Raw genomic sequence first — 24,698 nt, forward strand, 5'->3', positions numbered from 1 at the left:
GAGCTTGGTTTTTTGTCAATGCTTTAAGCGTACATTAGACTTCTTCCTTTAATATCATCTGCTCTTGAGCAAATGCCTTCTAAAATGGATTCATGTCAATTTTTTTAATGTTCTACCCCACTGCCACTAAGTTTATTCCGAACCTTTATAAGGTTTTTGAGGATTTGTAAATCTTTATGGAGGCAGACATTCTTATCTTTTTCCCAAGGAGGAGCTGTTGGATTTGAATTGTTGATCTTACTTACCCATAAACAATTTAACAATTCTCCAACAGGCACAACCAGGGCCCCTATCTGTTTGATACAGTGACTGTGTATTCCCCCCCCCCCAATCTTTTGATATCTTCTGAGTCCTTCAATATTTTGCTCATACAATTTTTCCGTATTGTAACTCAAGATGTTCATTTTTTCTTCAGTTCTTTTCTACGGGAGAAATACCAGGTTTGTTCTTCCCTTCTGGTTTGTTAAGTCCATGTCTTTGAAGATATCTTTACATTACCGAACTGTGCCTTCTTGAATTGCCTTTGAAATTTAACTTCAGCTCTTTAACTATTTTTTCTTTCATTCACTTTAGCAATACAATGTTGAAGAGCAATTTTTTGTATCTTCTTCTATCCATTTTAGTGTTTTCTTTCTTCCTGTCTTTTAAGTAGCCTTTTGCTGTTTTCATGCACGATGTCCTTGATGTCAAGCAATTAGTCTGGTCTTCAGTCATTACAGATTAAAATCTATACATCAGATGCTCTGTTATTTTAGAAAGAATATATTCATGGTCATATTTTGGCTTTTTTGAATTGTTCAATGTTCGGTTGTTTCTTTTTTTTTTTCTTCCCCAACTCTGGCTTGAACTTACATCTGAAATGATCTGCTCCTCAGTTGGCCTCTGGTCTGTTTTGATGATACTGAGCTTCACCACCTTCTATTCCACAAATGTTGCTGATTTGATTCTTGTGCATTCCATCCGGTGACATCCACAGGTAGTCACTAGCTGTGTTGTTGACAAATGACATTTATAATGGATGTAATTGGTCTTTCAAAAAATATATTCTGTGATCACTGGCATTGTTCCTATCATCATGGCTCTATTTTCCAACTACTGTTCATTCTTTGTATCCAACTTTTATAACTGAACAACCTATAATTATCAATATATTTTAATTGCATGTTTGATTAACTTCAGACAGCAGAGATAGGTAAAACCTTCCCTTTCCTCCACATTTGACATTAATGGTACATTCTGTTAAATTTTGCAAAATTTGTTCAATAATTGTGTTTTTTCCTTCCTTTTTGGTATATCATATACTTTTATCCTTTTTAATAATATTTATACCTGTGTAAGGAGGATAACTAGTAAGCTATAATATTTTCCTGAAACAGCAATTTTCCCATCAGGGAAATTGTTTGCTTTATAAATTACTAAGGAAGTGTTCCCACTTCTTCTAATGTTAATCTGGCATTATTTTTTTCTTTAAGAGATAATTCTATAAAATTTCCAGGAAAACCACTGGAGTCTTGTATATCTGTGGAAGATTTTTCTGCTTTTTACATTTTCAATTCATTTACTAGATAGAGCACGACTGTTTCTTCTCATGCTCATACTGACAACAATTTATCTTCGTTTCTTTCATGCTTGATCTCTTATAATTTTCTTCATTTCTATTACACTAGTCTGACCTCTCATATTCAACAATAAAGAACTGGTTTGATTATTTTAGCGAATAAGAATAGTCTCCTGAAATGTTGTAAAGTAGGTGGCTTCTCTGTTAGCGTTCTCCCTTCACACACAAAAAAAAGTATATACATATATGTATCATCTCAGGGATTTGCATGGGTGGACCTTAAGTACTAGGAAGTTTCACACCAGGTTACATAGGGTATAAAGGCCAACCCCAAACCCATAATTACTCTTATACAGCAAAAATCACTTTAGTAGTCCCTTCTACCCCAAATTTTTGCATGTAATCATGTTCAATTCAGAACCTCGTTAGGTTCTATAGGTCATACAAGATCCAACATTGGATTTATCCCCTTTCTGGAATACTGTTACATCTTCTCTGTTCTAGGAACCCAGCAGAGATTTGTGCTAACCACAAGGTTGCTAGTCCAAGGCCACCAGCCAATTCTCCAAAGAAACATGAGGCTGTCTGGTTCTATAAAGATTTACAAACTCAGAAAAGAGGTGCTTCTACTTTGTCATATACAGACAACATGAGTAAGAATCAACTCAATGGAAATGATTTTTTGATCATAAGGATATAGATGATTCAAAACTGCATAAATAGAATAATCATATTTTATTCAAAGCTTATAAAAGAATGAATGTAGGGAGGGCAGGGAGAGGAAGGGAGGGAGGGAGAAAAGCTAATTTAAGGTTAAGGACATACCTTCTGAGTGATCTGAAGCATAAGTAGCTCCACTAGTCACACTAGACTGGTCTTTGGCTACAATAGGTAAGGCACTGCTGCCTTCTTCATACCATACATTACCATACAATGTTTTAAAAATGGTGGTTATATCTTCTTGACTAAGAATGAACTGTTAAAAAATGAGATTTATTTAATATAGTTAATTCATATAGGTGAAGTTCTCATGTGAGAAAATGAAACTGTTCATTTCTATCCTCTACAGCACCAATGTATTTATGACCATTTTTCTATGAGCTAAATATCTGTCACAGACATATGATCATATGATTGTGAGTATCTGACATCTGCTAATAATAATAAATAATGATAAATTTTGCCATGAATGTTTCAACTAATCTAGTAACTTTCAGCCCTTCTTATGAAGTCTGACCTTTAAGTAGTTGTCTTGCTGTTTTATATTTTTGGCTTGTAATCACCTCAATTTACAACTACATTGTTGTTATAGTTATTGTTGCGATCTATTCAGCCCCCAAAGTACAGCACTCCATGGAGTAAAAAATAGTACATTATAGTTGTATCATGAGAAATCATTCATAATGCATTTTAAAGATATAATTTCATCTGAGCCTCGTAAAAGGCATGAGAACAAAGAATATAATTTTACAAAATAAAAGCTTAAATGGTTAAATAACCAGTTTAAATCTAAACACATGTAGACTTAAAGAACTCAAAGAGCAAATCTCAAATACCATATGCTGCTCATTTGGCCTAAAATTGATAGCAATTATATAAAATAGACTTAAAAGTTTTATTAAGATAGGCAGCTTTCATAAGTCATCTTTTATTCAATCCTAAATTTGAACCCTTCCCAACAATTTTTAAAATTTTACTTATATTTCTAGTTGCCATGGCCCCGAAGGATAACTGTAATCTCCAAAAATGTAACTGTTTCTTATTTGTACTATGCTTCCTTTGAACACATCCCACAGGTGATATTCTAATCTAGCATTTTAAGATTGTGTTTTACGTTTCTATGTGTCACTTTAGCAATATCAAAAGACTTCCAATATTTATTTTAAGGAGTTTCCATATGCATCCCTGTAAAGAGTCTGTATTACTATAGACCCTCAAGAATTTGTTAGCATCTTATTTAAAGTTTTCAATATTTTTGTCTTAGAAGTCTCAAATTTCTAAAACGACGGTAGATTTTTGCTTTTGAATATAGTTTCTATGGGTAAAAGTAGAAAGGGAAACTGGGTTGAAGGATGGGAAAGAAAATGTGCTCATTTAGTAGTTTTCCTGAAGAAGCCTCCCAGAATATATGTTGCTGTCACTCAGTAGTGCACATGACACAGTGGGAACTCCAGCACAGGCCAGTGACATATATTGTGGAGAATGCCATTAGACATCAGTGAAACAACACAGGGAGGCAAAGATATGTTTAAGATGCAGACCCATTTCCCATTTTTGTCTTCAACTGCTTCATTTTTCTAGGACCCTCCTTTTCTTTATATATACTCTCTTCATAGGTAACTACATTATATCCACTGCTTTTAATACCATCAATATGATGACAATGCTCAGATTCCTATTTCCAGCCTAGATTGTTTATGGAATGCTTTATCAATAAGGCCTACTATTTAAATCACCATGTCTAACAGACATTTGAAACTTAAATCTAAAATTAATTTAGGGTATCAGAAATTCTATGTCCTTTGCATCTCACTTAATGACGATATCCACAAAGCCAGTTATGGTTTCCATCCTTTCCCTTACCAATCGAGTTGCATATCCTGCTTATGACTCCAAATGAACATACCCACTTTCTGCTTCTTGCCATACACTCTATTCTAAGCCATTACCATCACAGCTGTACTAATGAGATGTCGATGTTATCTTTTTTTCACCTTTCAATCCACTCTCCAAGCAGGAGCAATGTGATTATTTTAAAGTGTAAATACCAAACAATACCAATTTCACTGCCATCAAGTCAAGTCCAACTAACAGCAAACCTACAAGACAGAGTAGAACTTAGAACTGCTCCTTAGTGTTTCTGAGAATTTACATTTTACATGGGGGCAAACAACCTCATCTTTTCCTGCAAATGGCAAGCTGGTTTGAACCACTGACTAGGTTCGAAGCCCAATGTTCATTCCACAGCACCACCAGGATCTAATTAAATCCCATGCTAAAACTCTTTCAGTGCTTTCCTTCTGACCATTAATGGAACTTCCCAATCGATTAAAAAAACAACAAAAACCCAGCCTTTATATAACCATCATCCGCAAAGACCTTGGATGACCTCTGAAATCATCACATGACCATCTTAGACTTCTTTGACTCTCATCAAGCTCTTTTCTACTTCAGGACTTTTGCAATGTGCTGCCTAAACTTTTCTTTGAATTAATGCACAACATCACTTTTTCTCAAGTATTTAGGTCTCAGAAACCCATTAGTTTCAAAGACTTTCTGGGTGATATAAATGCCTAATGGTTATGGCTTATTACAGATAAGTTAGAGACTCAAGTCCATCCAGAGATGTCTCCAAAGAGTGCTCTGGCAGTCTATTTTTTACACACCAACCACTGAAACCCTATGGAACACAAGTCTACTCTGGTCTTGCTGTGAATCAAAGACAAATCAAGTGCAATCAATTTCTGCTTCCTTTCTAGGAGAATGACATTGCTTTGCCACTGCTTTGCCACCTCACTCCCCTATCTTGATCTATCACAGTACTATTATGAGGAGGCTTTGAAAAGTTTGTAAAACTAGCAAGACACAATGTTACAGATCATTTGCCTCCACAAGTACATTATCTAGTAAAGGGTCTACCACATAATAGATATGTACATATTTGTTGAATGAAGAAGTAAATGGATAGATGGATAGGGAATGTTACAATGAATTCTAGGTTAATAGAGTTGCTACTTCAAATTCTGCTCAGGATGATTATGATACTACTTCCTGCCCCAAATGCCGATGTCCACATGAATTATTGCCAGCAACAAAACAAAGACCAATAAGCATCTAAAAGTTTACCTCCATGGGCTTTAGTTGTGCATTTACATTAAAACCAGGAACGTCCTGGTACCATTCCCAGGATAAATTGCGTTCAATAACAACCTCAAGATTTAATGGCAGTAGTATATCCAGTACTTCCTTAAATGCATTATTAATATATTGAGACCTATAATTAAAAACAAAATTATATTGAATTGTTTGTTACACATCAAAAAGCAAAAACTGAAAACAAAGATACACTTGAATTTATTATATCATATAAAATAAAAATCTATCAAGCTTTCTATGTCATAATGACAGATATCCTGTGTTCTATATCGGACAGAAATGAATTTTTAAAATTTTAAATCATTTTATTGGGGGCTCATACAATTCTTATCACAATCCATACATACATCCATTTTATGAAGCACATATATACATTTGTTGCCATCATCATTCTCAAAACTTTTGCCTTCCACTTGAGCCCTTAATATCGGCTCCTCATTTTCCCCCTCCCTCTCCATTTCCTTACCTCATGAACCCTTCGTAATTAATAAATTATAATTTTTTTGTCATGTTACAGAAATGAATTTTAAGACAGAATTTTACAATTTTAAAAACTGCTAGAAACTAAAACTTAGCTAACTCTTAAAATGAGAATTATTTGTACACAATCTATAAAGCATATTTCATCATAAAACATTATTAAATGTACTGATTGATTTATGACAGAAGGGCACATCATTTTCCAAACAAAGTTAGACTGCAAAATTTCTATTTTTGTGGATCAAAACAATTATGGGAAAGTTCATATTAACATTTTTGCCCTTCCAAGAACATAAATAGGTTGGATTTATGCTCATGAAAGATGAAAATAATGTAACCCCTTTAAGTAACAATATCATAAAAACTGTCCACTTTATTTTAATGTGACAGGTTCAATAAGAGACATACTTTACTAGACAGTCAATCTTCACATTGGGTGTAATGGTTACATAATCTGCTGTCAACTTGATACTTAGAGTGAAGGGGTGGAGATTAGTCTGTCAATCAGGTGGCAGTTTTGATGAACTCCTTTGGAGGTGCTAAGGAGAAAATTTGCTCGCTGCAGGCAGAGCACACACACTCCTTGCAAGAAAGACATTTCTGTTGACAAGACACATGGAGACCCCTGCAAGCACTGAGATGCTTCCAATGCTACTGGATCCACAAGACTTTCCAAGCATTGGCCTGTGATCTTCCTTCATTTGGTATCATTGCATGTGTTTCATGAGTCTGAAGAGGAATTTAAAGATTGGTATGGGATGTATAGGCTAATATGAGACTTGTGGATTTGATCTGGACTGGGCTGGGATGTTTGTTCAATATACAGTTGCTCATTTATATAAAGCTCTCTCATACACATATGAATGTCTATTAGTTTTTCTAGTCAACCTGGACTAGTACACTCGGATATGAAGCTGTCACTGTAGAATTTTAGGTATCATTTGCTCAATAGTGGAAAACTGTGGCATCATTAGTAATCTCTTGAGAAGAATTGCATTTATAGCATTTTATGAACTGACTAAAGGGTGACACAGTATTTACACATGCATGACTATCTGTAATCTACATTTAATGGTAATAAGAAATTTTGAAGTCTTGAATAATTGGCATTGTGGGTAAAGTTAAAGTCTGCTAGCCCAATGTTAAGTGCTTCCTGCAAGAAAGATGTAAAGGTTTCACTCACCGCCACCGAGTTGCTGCTGACTCAATGATCCTATGGGACAGGGTAGAACTGCCCCTATGAGATTCCATAACTGGAACTATTTATGGAAGTAGAAAACCCTGTCTTTCTCCCAAAGACCAGCTGGTGGTTTCAAACAGCTGACCACGTGGGTCACAGCCCATATAACCACTATGACATCGTGTAACCACTGTACCACCAGGGCTCCTGTAAAGTTTAACAGCATCAGAAACTCTACGGAGCAGTTCTACTCTGTCCCATAGAGCAGCTATGAGTAGAAATAACCAGATAACTATGGGAATACAGGGTTTACTACAAAGCCTACATCAGGGAATAGCATTTTAAATATAAATCAACAAATGGAGGTAATAGTTAACACAACATTGATAATAACAAAGCATCTCCCAACTCTCCAATATCTCCCAAATTTAAAAAGATCATTGGAACATCTTATACCTTATTGACTGTACCACTTAGACTTTATAATAATTTTAATTGGCTTTACAAACGGATTTTTATTAGAATTGCATTAAATGTACCAAAAATTTATGAAAAACTGACATCTTTACAATATTCAGTTGAAAATATTCTCTTCATTAACTCATGATTTATTTATGGTTACATTTTTCAATTTTCCTCATGAATATATAAAGGACTACCAAAAAAACCAGGGATACCCCACTTTGCCTAAAAGCTATGCATTTAAGTATTTTTTACAAAACGTTATCACTTTAAAGTACTCTCCATCGCACTTTATACTTCTGTCAACTCGGTGACTCCAATCTTGGAAACATGTTTCAAACTCATGTTTGGATGGCTGACATTACCTCCCTCGTTTTTTTATTCACTTCTTCTACATCACCAATTCAATGTCCTTTCATGTTCCGCTTCATTCACAAAAATAAAAAGAAGTCACATGGAGCGAGGTCAGGTGAGTCAGGTGCGTGGGGCAAGAGAGACATGCTGTTTTTTGCCCAAAACTGATACACTGAGATGGCTGTGTGAGCAAGTACATTGTCGTGGTAGCAAAACCACTCCCCTATCTGCCACAAATCAGGCCTTTTTTGTCACACACTGTCATACAATCTTTTCAGAACCTCTAAACAGAAAGCTTAATTAACAGCCTGAGCTGGTGCAATGAACTCCAAATGCACTACGAGTCGACATTTTCATGCATTTGAGAAGGAACTTGACGGACATACTGAACATCTATTGATTTCACATTTCACCTTTCTTGAAATGAGGAAACCACTCATACACTTGAGTGTTTTCCATAGTGCTGTCCTAGTAAGCAGGATTCAACATCACAACAGTTTTGTGGATTTTTTCCTGAGCAAGAAACAAATTTTCCCAGCTGCCCACTGTTCTTTTAAACTGGCCATGTCAAAAAACGTGGTTTGGATGAAATTATTTTACAAAAAAATGTACTGTGACCAGAGAGAACCTTCCCAGTCAAAGCTACTGGGTGTACTAACTCTGTGTTGCTCGATGCTTGTCTAGTGGGAAAAATGTGTACTACAAAAGCTTCAACCAGCTTTATTCCATTTGTTGTCGTAAAATATGTTTCTCGTATTTTGATATCCTTTAAACATTTTCATATTACAATTAACAGCTCTGCAACAAAATATATTTTTAAAATCCATCCATGCCCTTACGTCAGTTTTAACATAGTAATACTATAGGATAGAGCATAACTGTCTCATATAGTTTCCTAGGTTAAAGCAACTATCACATCTTTCTCCTTCAAAGCAATGGATAAATTTCCTTAGTTAGTAGAATGCTTTAACTATTGTTCCATCACAGCTACTAAGATTTTTATATAAAAAACTCAAATTCAAGTCATCTAGTCAATTCTGCCTCACAGTCAAATCCTATAAGTCAGAGTAGAAGTGCCCTTATAAATTTCTGAGACTTTATATCTTTATGAGAGTAGACAGCCTTATTTATGTCTCACAGAGTGGCTTGTGAGTTGAAACTGCTGACATTGTAGCCAGCAGGTGAACACAAATATGAAATAAACTTTGTGTGCTTTCTAAGAATGTATAAGTAAAGTGAATTTCAAATTTTACTTTTGTTATTTCAGGAAAAGAAAGGTTGTACTCTTTAACTATTTCTTAGAAGTATCCAAAATTAATTTTCTATGAGTAAATAACCACATAAGTAAAATTGAACAATATCATCCACCATTAGTTATTTTTAAAAGAAAACAGTAGAATTTATGTAAATGTCTAACTACATTTTAAAATGAATTTTTAAAAATAGAACAGAAAGAAATATTCAGGTTAAATTATGTACAATATAGAAAAGTAGCGACATATTATTAAGGAAAAAAATTTACTTAATACAAAATACAGATGGAGGGTCAAGATGGCGCCCAAGTGAGCGGCAAGTACTGAATGCTCTTTCCTGCACAGCTGGTCTAGATTTCTGGTGAGAGAACCCCCTGGGTCAACACCTTCCCACCCCACCCCAACTCCCCCACGCATCTGTCCTAAGCAGGATCCCCTGAGATCTGGGATCTGATCCTTGGGACATCTCAGCTCATAAGGTTGAGCTACCCCAGGACACTGCCACCGTCGCCGCAGTCAGCAATTGAGCCACCCTATCCCTAGGCCTGGTATCCATGCCAGGAGCTACCTGGCTGCTCCACTGAGACACATGCAGCTGTGGTGGGATACCCTGCAACAGCAGCCCACTCGCAGTGCTCCACTTGGAGAATGATTTCTCTTTCCAGTGGTTCCTCTCCCCACATGGCAGCGATCCGCCGCCAGGATTAGGTCTCAGATACTGACTTGCAAGTCTACCAGTGGTGGTTTGGTGACCTGAGACTGGGAGGGTGATTCACTCCCACGGATGCCTGGGCAACCTCCACTGGCACCCACTCCACTCTCACGCTCCTGCCATGGCGGCTCCAGCTCCCCGCCTGGGTCTGGTAAATTTCTGCTATGACACGCCCTCTGAGCCCGCAGCCCTGGGAATTAAAGCAATGAACATGCCCACTGCCTGAGCCCAAGCCCTGGGAACTCAAACAATCAACATGCTCACTGCCTGAGCCCACTACGCTTCTGCCCACTCCCAAGCTGGCCCACGCGACTGCAGCACCATGTGGTACGCTCCCAGAACTGGCGGCCCTGAGCGCTCCTGCCTTGAAGTTCCAGCGCGCTCCTGCTGGCACAGGGCCTCATGCTGCTATAGCCTGCTTTCCGTCGGCAAGCTTCTACCTACTCTATCAGCACTCCGGGCTCACAGAGAGAAGGGGGTGGTGTATTCTTGATATGAAGAGCATACGTTCCCCACACGAAGCCTGGCTTTGGAGCCCTAGTTCAGCACCACCTCCCATGGCAGCAAGGCCTCCCCCACATTTGCCTTCTAATAGGCACCTCTAAAAATTAACGGTAAAAGTTTTTTTTTCTTGTTTTTTTTTTTTTCACTAAGCAAGAAAAACGGCTGCTCAGCATGTCCTGGCAGGCCACGTCAAAGCAGCCAAGGGGCATACATGTAGGCTCCAGCCCCCAATTCATTCACTGAAATTTCTGACTACTGACACTGAACCAGGAACTCTGCCTACACAGCAGTCTACCCACCTCTCTAATAGGTCACATGCAGCTCCCTGAAAGCATCCTTAACAGTGACACAGAGAAATACCTAAGTGCCGCTTAGTCTCCAAGTAACATGGGGCCTACAAAAGGATCGAGGAAGCACCAAGAGACACCATCACTCTCAACAAAAAAGCCAGAGAGACAAAATACAGTAGCAGAGTTGATGATACTCACAGAAAAATCAGACACAGATCTGCTACAGAAAGAAATCTTCAGAAGTCTGCTTGGAGTAATACAGGAATTAGGGGAAGCAACACAAAATAAGGATGCAATGATAGAGGAGATGAAGTCCACAATAGAGGGGATGAAGTCCACGCACCAAAGGGAAATACGGGTGCTAACGGCTGAGGCAGCAGAAGGCACACACAAAGTTACAGAATTTGATATTAGATTGGAGAAGGCAGAGAACCACATCAGTGATCTTGAAGACACTGAAACAGTTCTCAGCAAGCGAGAAAGACAGTCAGATAGAAAAAAATAAGAAGCGGAAGATAACCTGAGGTCAACAACAGATGCTATGAAGAGAAGTAATACTTGAATAATTGGTCTACCAGAGCAGGACATACCACACAAGTCAACAGCCAAGATAGCAAAAGAATTTCTGGAAGCAAATTTTCCCACCTTAATGAGTGAGAATCAGGCACTCATACAGGAAGCAGAGAAGACATAACTAGATTAAACCCCAAGAAGAACTCACCAATACTTATAATAGTAAAAATATTCAACTTTGAGGGAAAAGAAAACTTTAAGAGCAACAAGAGAAAGGAAGACAGTTGTATACAAAAGAGCTCAGGTAAAACTATGCTCAGACCTATCAGCAGGCACCATGAAGAGGAGGAGAGTGGAGCAACATTTTCCAAAGGCTGAAAGCAAAATATGCCTACCCAAGAATCCTATACTCTGACAAATTTTCCATTAAGTTAGATGGGGAAATAAGGGTATTCTAGGACAAGGAAAGAATCAAAGAAAAAGGTGCAAGACACCCAACCATGCAGAAGACACTGGCTGACTCACTATGGCCAGAGGATAACTTCCACCAAGCACAAGCAGGAGACCACCTCCATCCAGAAGCCAACACGTTGACAACAATTACCAAGATAATGCAAACTCAGAAGGAAAAGACAAGAAAAAAGCGCCACACACAAACATAGCACACTGATATGAAAGGAGATAGGAAAATACCCAAAACGCAAGACATGGTAGGACAATGAGTCCACAGTTTGTGATAATAACTCTGAATTCCAATAGCCTCAATTCATAGTTTAAAAAAATAAAGGCTTGAGGATTGGCTCAGAAAACATAACCCAACAATCTGTTGCCTGCAAGAGACACTTCTTGCCTGGTTGTGTTGGCATAGTTATTAAAACACTGTGCTGCTAATCACAAGAGACCCATCTTAGGCACGCAGGCAAAAATAACTAAGAATAAAAGGCTATCAGAAAGTACACCAGGCAAATGACAACTTAAAAAAAACAGGAGTAGCAATCCTAATCTCCAACAAATTGGACCTCAAGGTTCAAACCATAAAAGATACAAGGATGGGCACTATATAATGCTCAAACAATCAGTAAACCAGGAACCAGTTAGCAATTTGAATATTCACTCGGCCAACAATGGAGCAGCAAATTTCATCAAACTATTAAAAAGATGAAAAAAGCAATCACATACAAAAAATCATAGTAGGTGACTTTAATACTCCGCTATCCTAGAACTATAGATCACTGGGAAAGAAGTTCAGCAAAAAGGATATAGAGCTAAACAACACAATTAGGCAACTGAGTCTGATAGACATTTATAGAGTTTTCCATCCAAACCCAAAAAATTCACATTCTTCTGAAGCCCACATGGATCATTTTCAAGAATAGATCATGTTGGGACACAAGTCAAGCCTGAATAAATTCAAATACATAAATATTATTCAGATGACTTTCTCAGATTACCATGACATATAGGTGGAGATTAATAAAAGGACGACCAGAAAAACAAGGACAATCAATTGGAGGATGAACAATGATCTACTGCGACATCAATGGGTACAGGTCCAGATTAGGGAGGTTAGGAAGTTTCTACAAACTACTGAGAATGAGAATACAATATATCAAAACCTAATGGATACTGGGAATGCAGTTATCATAGGTAGCTTGAAATCAATAAATGCATATATGAAAAAAGAAGAGAGGCTTATGACTGATACATTATCATAAAATCTCCAACAGTTAGAACAGAGTCAATAGGACAACCCCTCCAATAGCAAAAGAAAAGAAATCAGGGCAGAGTTAAACCAGGAGAACACAAGAGAACTACGAAAAGATTCATGCATCAAAATGCTAGTTCTCTGAAAGGACCAACAGAATTGACAGACTGCTGGCAAACCTAACCAAGGAAAGGAAGGAGCAAACATCAATAGGCAGGACGAGAGATAAAATAGAGCAAAGTACAACAGATCCTACTGAGATTAAAAGGAAAATGCAAAGTACTATGAAAGACTGCATTCCAATGAATTCAGAAACGTGGAAGATATGGACAAATATTTGGAAAAACAGTCCCTCCCTAAAATATCTCAGACAGAGGTGAAGAACCTCAACAAACCCATACGAAAAGAAGAAACACATAGGGCTATCAAGAAACTACCAACAAGAAAAGCCTCCAGAACAGAAGGCTTCACAGAGGAATTCTACCAAGCATTCAGGACAGAGTTGACACTGATCCTCCACAAAGTACTCCAGCATAGAAAAGGAGGGCAAACTCCCAACTCATTCTACAAAACCTGTATAACTTTGATACCCAAACAGGGCAAAGACTCCACAGGTATAGAGAACTACTGATCCACATCTCTAATGAACATAGTTTCAAAATTCCTTAACAAATACTGACAATAGAATACAAAAGTATATAAAACATATCATTCACCATGACCAGATAGGATTCATTCCCGGGATGCATGGATAGTCTAAAATCGGAAAATCCATCAATATTATATACACTACATTGATAAGAAAAACTAGAAGAACCACACAATACTATCGATAGACACAGAAAAAGCATTTGACAACATCCAACACCCATTTCTAATACAGACATTCACAAACATAGGACTGGAAGGAAAATTCCTCAAGTTAATACAAACCATCTACAAAAGCCAACAGCCAATATCATAGTCAATGGAGAAAATAAAAAAACAACCCCACTGAAAAAGGGTACCAGACAAGGATGCCCCTTGTCCCCACTTCTATTCAATATCATACTGGAGGTTATAGCTAACAACATAAGACAGTGGATGGACATTAGAGGAGGTGAATGTATTGCTATTTGCAGACAACATGATCCTGTACATTGAAAACCCCAAAAGCTCTACAATGGGAATATAGAGGAATATAGAAGTGGCAGGATACAAAAGCTACAAACAGAAGATGACACATTTACTATATACAGCAGACAAGACCATGGAAAAGGAGATCAAGAAAGCAGTATCGCTCACAGTAGCCAAGAACAAACTGAAACACCTAGAAATCTATTTAACAACAACAACAAAATCCTAAGGTCTTATACAAGGAAAATTACCCTACTACGGAAAATCAAAAGCAACCTCCACAATTGGGAGAACATCACATGCTTTTGGATTGGAAGACTCAACATAGTAAATGTTAATCTTACCCAAAGCCCTATATAAGGCTAACGCTATTCCGATTCAAATACCAACAACCCTCTTCAAAGAATTGGAAAAACTGACAGCCAATTTTATATGGAGAGGGAAGAAGCCCAGAATCAGGAGAGAAATCCTCAAAGAGGAGGACAAAGTTGGAGGACTTGCTTTATCTTATTTTAACACCTTCTATACAGCCACAGTGGTCAAAACAGTGTGGTACTGGTAATAATGACAGATACTCTGACCAGTGGAAAAGAATAGAAAGCCCAGAAGTAAAACCATCAATATATAGACAACTGATCTTCAATAACGGTCCCAAAAGTATCACGTGGGAAGCTGTTGCCTTCTTTAACAAGGGGTGCAGGAAACAATGGATATCCACATGTATAAAAATGAAACAAGATGTTTACCTCACCTCATGCACAAGAACAAACTCAAGGTGGATCACAGACCTACACGTAAAATCTCAAAACATCAGGACCATCAAGGATGGAATCTAGACTAGCCTAAGTCATTGGCACAGGGAATTCATAGGCTCACAGCAATAGGGAAGGATACACACACAGGTGAACTGGAAATTGACAAATGGGATTTAATAAGAATAAAATACCTGTGTGACCCAAAAGACTTCACCAAGAGGGTAACAATGCAAACCAGAGACTGGGAGTGAATTTTTAGTAATGACACATTAGACAAAGGGATTATTACTAAAATCTGTAACACCCTCCTGACCGGCAAAAAGAGGAAAACAGTTAACCCCCTAAGGAAGTGAGCAAAAGAATTGAAAAGAACTTTCACTGGGGAGGAGACCCGTGCGGCCAACAAACACACGAGAAAGTGTGTCCCTTCATTAGTCATAAGAGAAATGCAAATTAGAACAATCATGAGATACCATCAAACACCCCTGATGTTAGCCCAAATCAGAAAATCAGAGAGCAACAAATGTTGGAGGGGATGTGGCGAAGTAGAAACACTCCTCCACAGCTGGTGGTGGTGTAGAAAAATGTACAGCCACGGTGGAAAAAGATCTATGAATACTTAAAGAAAATGGAAATTGAGATACTTTCTGACCCAGGTATCCTTCTACTAGGCATATATGCAGAGGAGGTATGAAATAAAACATGGCCAGTCATCTGCACTCCAATGTTTATTGGGGTGAAATTGTCAAACACAAAGAGTTGGAACCAACCTTAATTTCCATCGATAGATTAGTAAATTGGCAGACACACATGATGGAATACTATGCACCACTAAAAAGCACAGACGATCACGTGAAAAACATCATTTCATAGGAAGAGTTGGAAGGAAAAATGTTAAGTGAGGAGGTAAGCCAATCTCAAAAGGACAAATATAACATGAGTTCCCTGAGGTAAGTACAATCAGCACAGCAGAAAAAGAAGAAAAGAGACAGGCAGTTGGGGGGGACAGTCAGACGAAACCCAGGAAGGTACATGTGAATCGAACATAAAAGAAGGGGAAAGGAGCGGGAGAAAAGGGATGGGGAGAAACTGAAATGATGACATGTGGGGAACTAACTCACCCAGGAAGAGAATATTGGATGTGTCTCCACAGAATTGGGACGTGCATACAGATCCCACCATGACATGCCAAACCAGCAGGGCAATGTAACACATGGAGGAATGCATGAAAACACTGGACTACAGGGCCAGCCCACTCCCAGTCTGGAAGTGTGTGCCGCAGAGAACAACACCAGACCTTCAGGTGGGGGAAAGGAGCCAACCTACCATGCCGACACGGAAGCAAATCAAGAAAGAAAAAAATAAAGGGGCAGTCGGCCTAGACTCCATATAAGCACACCAAGCCCAAAGGATGAGTTCCCTGCATGGAGCTGCTAAGGCACTGAGAGGACTGAGACTACCAACAGCTCAAGACATGTTGTCCCCTAACTGGAGCATTTTGCGACAGAGGACAATAATGGGGACACATGGCGGGGCAACAGTGTGAGAATGTAGCATAACAGATCAACAATTGGATTAAAGCATATCCACAGAGACCCTGAGGAACCCCAAGAATGGACTTCGGGCTAGGAGGGGCAGCCCCTGGATTTCCCCGTGTCATGGGAGCCAGCAAACCGACCTGGAGCTTTATATGGTTTTCTTTTTCTTTTTTGTTCCCTCATTTTGGTTTTTTTTCCCTCTCTTCTTTTTTCAACTGTATGTTTTCGTATTGTTTGGACTAGGACATTGCTGGTTTGCCTAATTATATGTGTTGAACATTGGAGGGAAGTTCGGGGATAAGGTAATGGGGCCAATGGCCCCAGAAGGTAGAAGGGGAAGAAGGAAGTGGGGAGCAGGGTGTGGTGATCGGATGGTGTCATGGACAGGCGAACAACTAAGGAATCAAAACCCACATCTAGGAGAGGGTAGAGATACTGTGAGTATTAGAGCAACACCAAGCTAGTGGAGAGGAAGCACTAAAAGGTGGAAGAAGGGGAAAAGTGATGGTGGGGAAGGAGGAGGCTAAGGGAAGCAGAAGATCTAGGAAGTAAAGGCATGGATAGGGAGATTAACGGGTGTGCAGTTATGTAAATACATTAATCCCTAACAACAGAGGAATTGGCCTATGTACATTTATTTATAAGGCAATACCCTGAGGCTGCAGACGAGCCTTGGGACTTGGGCCTTGGCTGATACCTTCCCTCAATACAAGCACACTTTGTTCTAACAAATTGGCATTCTGTGATGCTCCCCTCCACATGACTGCTGAAGACAAAATGGGTGCATAAGCACATGTGGTGAAGACAAGAGGATGGTGTCCAGCTATTAAAAGATATAGTGTCTGGGGTTAAAGGATTAAAGTTAAAGAAGTGGACATCCAACAGTGAAGCAACAAGCCCACATGGAAGAAGCATACCAGGCAGTGCGAGCGTAAGGTGTGGAGACCGGGCAACAGGCATCAGAAGATTCACAACAAACAGTAAACAAACAAAAATGCATTGGTGAGAATGGAGGGGGGTGGGATTGGAGACCCAAAGCCTATCTGTGGACAATGGAACATCACCCCACAGAGGGGTCACATCAATCAGGGTACAGAAGAGCACTAATGGATCATGCAATATACATATGATCCCTTGAGGCCTCCTCACCCCCTCTATCATGACGCCAGTGCTGCTTCCCACTCTGGACTAGACGGGAACATGTACATAGGTATAGATAAGATAAAGCTCATGACACATGGAACCCAGGAACAGGAATGGAAATAGAGATACCAAAAGGGTAGGGGGAAGGCGGGGAGAGGTAAGAAGAAAGAGGGGCACTGATCACAATGGATGGCATATAACCACACACCTCCAATCCAAGGGGAAGAATAACAGAAACCAGAAGGGAAGGGAGCCAGTATTTGGTGTGAAGATTTGAAAATAATTAATAATCTATAATCTATCAAGGGGCTACGAGGGTTGGGGGTTGGAGGGAAGAAAAAAAAGGAGCTGATCTCAAGGGCTCAATGTCTAGAAAAGAATGATGGAATATATGTACTAATATGTCAGATAAAACTGAAAGATGGATTGTAACAAGAGTTGGAATAGCCCCCAATAAAATGATCTAAAAAAACCTTCAAAATACAGGTCTAATTTTACTCAGATTAAATATGTATGAATACACAAGAAACTTGAAGAAATGATACCAAATTATTAATAATCATTTTCTTTGAGTAGTTGTACTGTCTGATATTTTTATAATCTTCCTAATATAATTCTGTATATCTCAAGGAACAAAATAATACTTTCAGGCATAAGTATATACATATTTGTGTTATGTGCTACAGAAATGTAATGAATTCTATTTTAAAGTAAAAATATCTAATTTCACTACATAGTGACATCTAATTTACATCTATTATATTTTGAAATCAATCAGGATATGATTAAATGCAGATATATAACTACATAAAAATTCAGAACTGTCAGGCAATTCATGTCATCCAGGTTAACAAACTTCCTGCATTTTTAAAATTACTGCTCTCTCAGAGGAAGGAAGTCCTGAGAGAATAGACTTTGGGGCCAGGGGGTGGCACCACAGCAGACTCGACCGAAAAATACTCCTAAAGGTCAACAAACAGATCTTGAAGTATTTACAGGCCTTTTTTTGGTCATTGGTTTTTGTTGTTGATTTATTTTGTTGCTTTGTTTTGCTCTTCTTTTTATGCATATTATTATCCCTGCAGGTCTATCTAGATAAGAGAAGCAGGATAAACAATCTGGAGGAGAAAACAACAGGACCAACAATCGGAGAGGACATGGGAGAGGGGGTGGTGGGGGAAAGGGAGTGGTGGTTAACAAACCCAGGGACAAGGGAACAACAAGTGATTCAAAATCAGTGGCAAGGAGGATGTAAGAGGCTTGGTAAAGCTTGATCAAAGGCAATGTAACCGAGAGAAATTACTGACCCCAAATGAAGGCTGAAAATGATAGTGGGTTAAGAAGAAAATGGAAATAGAGGAAAGAACTAGGAAGCAAAGGGCATTTATAGAGTTCTAAATACAGGCATGCACACATGTAAATATATTTATATATGATGATGGGGAAATAGATCTATGTGCATATATTTATAGCTTTAGTATTAAGGTAGCAGATGGACATTGGACCTGCACTCAAGTACTCCCTCAATACAAGAACACTTTGTTCTATTAAATTGGCATTCCATGATGCTTACCTTCCTGACATGATCGCTGAAGACAAAGAGAGTACATAAGCAAATGTGGTGAAAAAAGCTGATGGTGGCTGGCTATCAAAAGATACAGAGTCTGGGGTTTCAAAGACTTGAAGATAAATAAGCAGCCATCTGGTTCAGAAACAATAAAACCCACATGGAAGAAGCACACCAGCCTGTGGGATAACAAGGTATGGATGGGATCAGGCATCAAGCATTAAAAACAAAAAATTTTATCATTGTGAATGAGAAGAAGTGCAGAGTGGGGACCCAAAGCCCAACTGTAGGCAACTAGATTTCCTCTTAAAGAAGGGTTGCGGGGAAGAAACGAGCCTGTCAAGGTGCAGTGTAGCAACATGAAACACACAACTTTCCTCGAGTTCGTAAATGCTTCCTTTCCCCCACTATCATGATCCCAATTCTACCTTACAAATCTAGCTAGACCAGAGGATGTACACTGGTACAGACAGGAACTGGAAACACAGGGAATCCAGGACAGATAAACCCCACAGGACCAGTGGTGAGAGTGGCCATACCGGGAGGGTGGAGGGACGGTGGGGTAGAAAGGGAGAACCGATCATAAGGATCTACATATAACCTCTTCCCTGGGGACAGACAACAGAAAAGTGGGTGAAGGGTGACGCCGGACAGTGTAAGACATTGTAAAATAATAATAATTTATGAATTATCAAGGGTCCATGAGGGAAGAGGATGGGGAGGGAGGGGAAGGGAAAAATGAGGAGCTCAAATAGAAAGCAATTGTTTTGAGAATGATGATGGCAACAAATGTACAAATGTGCCTGACACAATGGATGGATGTATGGATTGTGATAAGAATTGTATCGAATCCCCAATAAAATGATTGAAAACCCCCCAAAAACAACAAAAGACAAAAATTACTGTTCTCACTAGATTTTCTTTTAGTTCCCTCTGACTCATGGCAATCTTACTTATAATAGAATGAAATCCTCCAGTTGATTGATGTGTTTGTGTCCACTGTTGTAGCTATTGTGCAGTCAATCCATTTCACAGAAGGGGGTCTTCACTGTCACAGTCTGCTACTTAAATTGAAGTCCCTGATCTCAATATTTCTTCAATTTTGGCTGAATAAATTATTCTCCATTTTTCAATATTTTACTCTTACCTGAAATCTAGTTTTCTGAGGAACTCTCTTAAATAGAGGCCAATTTTTGTCCAATGCCATACTCACCTCAGGATCAAAAGATGAAAATAATTTTCATGGCCAAAGTAATAAAAAATTTAAATGAAAACAATAAACTAATAGATCAAGCACCTTAAATGGTGCAAAGCAACAGAAACATAAAAACAATTACACCATTGTCCATAGTAATCAAAAGGTCCAAAACTACTAATAAAATCTTAAAATAACCAATAAACTAGAAATATTTCAAAGTCACTGAAAATGCTATATGTCTGAAAGTGCAATTAAAACAGCATTCATTGTGCAACTTGTAACACTAAGTATCGCCTAGAGGAGAAGGAATGGGACATTACAAGTCAGTAACCTCAGCTATAACACAAACAGAAAAATGGGCAAAATTAAATACAAAGTAAACAGAATGAAATCATTAAGGCCAAAGTCAAAATCAGTAAAAGGAAAGGTATAAAAATAGAAAAAACAGTAGTATCATAATCTGGTTCTTTAAGAGGAATATAATTGATAAACCTTAAGCTAGAAATATAATCCAAGTGATATCAGAGGCAGTCATAAATAAAAAGGAAACATAAGTGTCGTTAAATTTTATAGATCTGTAAAATATGTTAAATATATTGCCTTAAATCTATGAGAGCATTAAAAAAGTAGTTTAAAAACTTTCTACAATGAAAACTCCCACCACAGATAGCTACTATAGTGTGCCAAATATTTAAGAAGAAATAATTTAAGGAATATAATATTCTACACACTGTGTCCTAAGTGTATACATATACATATCAGAGTTAATCAAACTGCATACTTTAAATATATGCAGTAGCTGTTAACCATGTCTCAATGAAGCATGATTCCATTAACTAGAAAGAAGAGCAGGAGGGACACAGAATAGTTAGTGTTCTGTCAAAGAAGAGATTAGGAGTTATTCAAGTAAAAAATGAAGCAAAAATAAGTTTGTGGAGAAAAATTAAAAAACGAAATAAATGAAAAATGTCAGAAGAAAAGGACAAATGAGAAGTATAAAAAGAGATATTTCCAAGTTGAAAAGAACAGGTTGCTAAATCCAGAACAGTTATTTAGAAATAGGGCAGAAATACAACTTTACAGTTAATAATACATGAAAGAAAGTTCTAGAAATTGCTGGATATTCATTTATTACTTGAATTCCTCATCCTACCCTTTAGGATTGTTTATATAATGTTTACTCTACATTACGTCTTTAAAGTGAGGGAAGGAGAGAGAGATTTAGACTCACAGCACAAAGCCTGTGTGTACGAAGTTTGGGTGATACCATGCTTGCAAGTAAATCAATCTAGAACATTAGAAATTCCCCAATTTTGTCCACTGTCTTATAAAGAACTACAACTACCAACTCCCTTATTTCCTCCTCAGTTTTACAATTTACAAATAACTACAGAAAAACACAAGTAAACTTTCTCAAGAACAAATTTTGTAGTTTACTATATAATCTAAGGTATAATTTTTAAATACTTGCTAGGGTTTTTAAAAACTAGAAGTCTATCATTATTCTTGCCCAATAATTCCTTGGAGTGCTAATCAAAAAAATTTAGTGTAGTTGTCCAGTATAGTTGTCCTAAAATAAAATCCCACTGTGAACAATATTCACAATACCAAGGCTTACATCAGATCAGTTCAAAAATTATTTCAATCTACACAGATAAACATGACAAAAGCTTACCTGTATAGTCGCATTTCACTTAGCTTTATTGTTATCAAGTCAATAATAGGTGGAGGGTTACTCTGACCCTCTGTTATCATATGGAATGTGTTTGTCATTGTAATTAGTCCAAAATCAGCAACAAAAACATTTTCAGAAACTGGAGACTGTGGGATGACCACAACTGGGGCTTTGATGTGAATGTCCAGTGCCATTCTGGAACTCCTTTTTGCCAGTTCTTTTACGCCAGTAGCGGCCATGCCTGCTGCCTGAACCGTGGCCTCAGCCAAGGCTTTCTTAGCTGCTTGAAAATTGTCTATAAAAGCCTAGGAAAAATTTAAAACATTCCTAGTTACACTAGTGAATAAGTAAGAATACAATGATTTTGCTGCACAAAGAAAAATTTTACTTTCTGTTAAAAAAGTTTGAAAATAAAAAGATAACAGATACACTAATACAAACTGATACTATAATTTTTGTCCCTGAAGCCAAGTAAAATGTGGATATCAGATATTTCAACTATAACTATTTCCCCTAATGTAAAACTATGGCTAATCAATCAGATATATAAAGGGGCTGCAGAAAAGTAATTTAAAAATATAATTAAAAGATAATGGAGTTTTTCTACAATCTTTTAGACCCTATCTTGGATTCCCATGTATAACCACCATAAACAGTAAACATAGGCCTATAGATTTAAAAAAGTTATTAAACAATAATATATGCTTTTTCAGGAACTCTGAAAAAAGTTTTCTAATTTCCAAATTATGGCAGGGGAATACTTCAATGACCCAAAACATAATTGCTTAGACTTGTACCTAATTTTTATTTTGTAGGGAAAGAAATGACATTTAAGTTTTACTAACTTATGAGTATAAGGATATTACAAGAGCTCTGTAACATAATACTAAGGTGCTACAAAAGGAAATCAATCAGGCAAAGCCTCCTTGCTCATCCTTACTAGTAAGTATAAAAAGGCTAGCTATAGGAAATCGTAGGTGGCAACCTCACATAAAAAGACAGTAAATGTACAAACCCCGTTTATTTAAAATCAATTTCTGATAAAAGGAAGCTCTGTAGCCTTAGAATATATGCAAGTAAATGTATAAATATAGACTTTGCTCATTTATTAGCAAAAAGGACTGCTTATTCTATAAAATCCTTAGATTTCATTATCTAGTTTCTACTACAGAAAAATAGAGACATTTTAGAAAAATAAACAGCAACGTCATAAACAGAGTTTACTCAGAGGAAAAAAGTGCCCGTTCATAGTGCAAAGACAGACACACAAACCCAAACTATGAAAAGAACAAACCTTTTTAAAAAGCACTTCATTTAAAAACAAACCATATGCACTTTCAAGAATAAAATCCATTCACATCAGTATTAATTGGCACGGACACAACTCTTCACGATGACTGCGGCTATTTAATGTGGCTCACCTAGCCCAAGTCTCTAGCTCCCACTAAGCGACCTTTCCCAGCGCGGGTCTGGTGAGAACGTAAGGAAGATTGTGACGGATTAAGGTTCTCTGGAGTGCCATAAAAAGAGCCCTCTGAGAATCAGGAGAGTTCACAACCCAGCACGAGCCAGGAGTGGAGCACAACCTCTGTGCCCAAGATCTTTTGCACAGTGAATTTCTGGGATCCCGATAATCCCTTGGACATCCTAGGAACAACAGCAGAATTGGGAGCAAAAGCATGAAACCAAGTGATAGACTTCCCACCCCATGGAGAAAGTGGGTCCTGTGTGCAGGAGCCTGGCTTCCGGAGCTAATTTGCAGATACCTGGAGCATAAGCAGCAGGCCTTCCGCTGAGGCACATAGCAGAGTGAGGTGCCCTTTGAACATTTATTAGCAGATATAGCAGAACTTGGTAACCTGTCCTGAAAAGCAACTCTACCCTGAGATTTTCTCACTGGCATTACAACTTGTTAGCTTCCTTAATAAACTCTTTAATCATGAGTTTTGTCAGTTGAGTTCTGTGTAGCCATTGCAATGAATATTAGGACCCAGAGAAATAAAATACAGAACACTCATTGAAACAATAAAATGACCTCAAACAACACAAAATTCAGTGAGCGATTTCGTATTTTTTCAATTAGACCTGGGTATGAAGTAGATCAAAGGGAAGTTTAAATGAATTACGTATAAAAATGTAATTTATATACAACAGCCTATTTGAAAACATATGTATGTATATGTGTGCTAAAAACTAATATGTCAACACAGATTTCAGTCAACTTAAATATTCCCTGTGAAAAGGTCCTAGAAATTAGGCATGATATATGAGGGATGCAACAGCAACAAAAAAACCTGGAACTGTGCTGGAGGGAGTGGAGCCTTTAAAGTACGCGTATTTCGCTCTAGGCGAGCATGGAACAACTCACTCTGAGCTAGTGCACACAGTGGTGTTGCCTGGGAAGGTTCTTAATGGTCACTGTGAATTTTTTTGTCAAAGAACTTTCCCTTTAACGCAGTGTGTTGTGATGGCTGATTTAAGAGAACAGTGTGTGACTATAAAATTTTGTTTTCTGCTCAGGAAAAATGCCACAAAACTGTTGTGATGTTGAACAGAGCTTACAAGGGCAGCGCCATGGGAAAAATTCAAGTGTTTCAAGAAAGGTGACATGTCAATTGATGACAAAGCTCTTTCAGGATGTTCCAACTTCCTGAACAGAAGAAAATGTTGACTTATAGTGCATTTGGAACGTGTTCCACCAGGTCAAACTGTGAATCAAACTTTGTAATTTCGCGGTTTTGACAAGGCCTGAGTTTGGGCAGATAGGAGACTGGTTTTGCCAACATGACAATGTACCTGCTCATGCAGCCATCTCATTG

The 24,698-nt window shown here is 38.0% G+C and overlaps 1 protein-coding gene across 4 annotated transcripts in view; it reads right to left on the reverse strand.

The window, feature by feature from the left end:
- VPS13A (vacuolar protein sorting 13 homolog A) overlaps nt 1-24,698 on the reverse strand; it is a 253,560-nt gene that overhangs the window by 127,230 nt on the left and 101,632 nt on the right. For all 4 annotated transcript variants that reach the window (XM_075560517.1, XM_075560518.1, XM_075560520.1 and 1 more), the window contains exons 33-35: nt 21,880-22,184; nt 5,405-5,552; nt 2,384-2,534 (exon numbers count right to left, since the gene is read on the reverse strand). In XM_075560517.1, coding sequence (XP_075416632.1) covers nt 2,384-2,534; nt 5,405-5,552; nt 21,880-22,184 — 604 coding nt within the window. The remainder of the gene's footprint in view (nt 1-2,383; nt 2,535-5,404; nt 5,553-21,879; nt 22,185-24,698) is intronic.

Source organism: Tenrec ecaudatus, chromosome 10, assembly GCF_050624435.1.
Source record: "Tenrec ecaudatus isolate mTenEca1 chromosome 10, mTenEca1.hap1, whole genome shotgun sequence".
NCBI classification, from domain to species: Eukaryota; Metazoa; Chordata; class Mammalia; order Afrosoricida; family Tenrecidae; genus Tenrec; species Tenrec ecaudatus.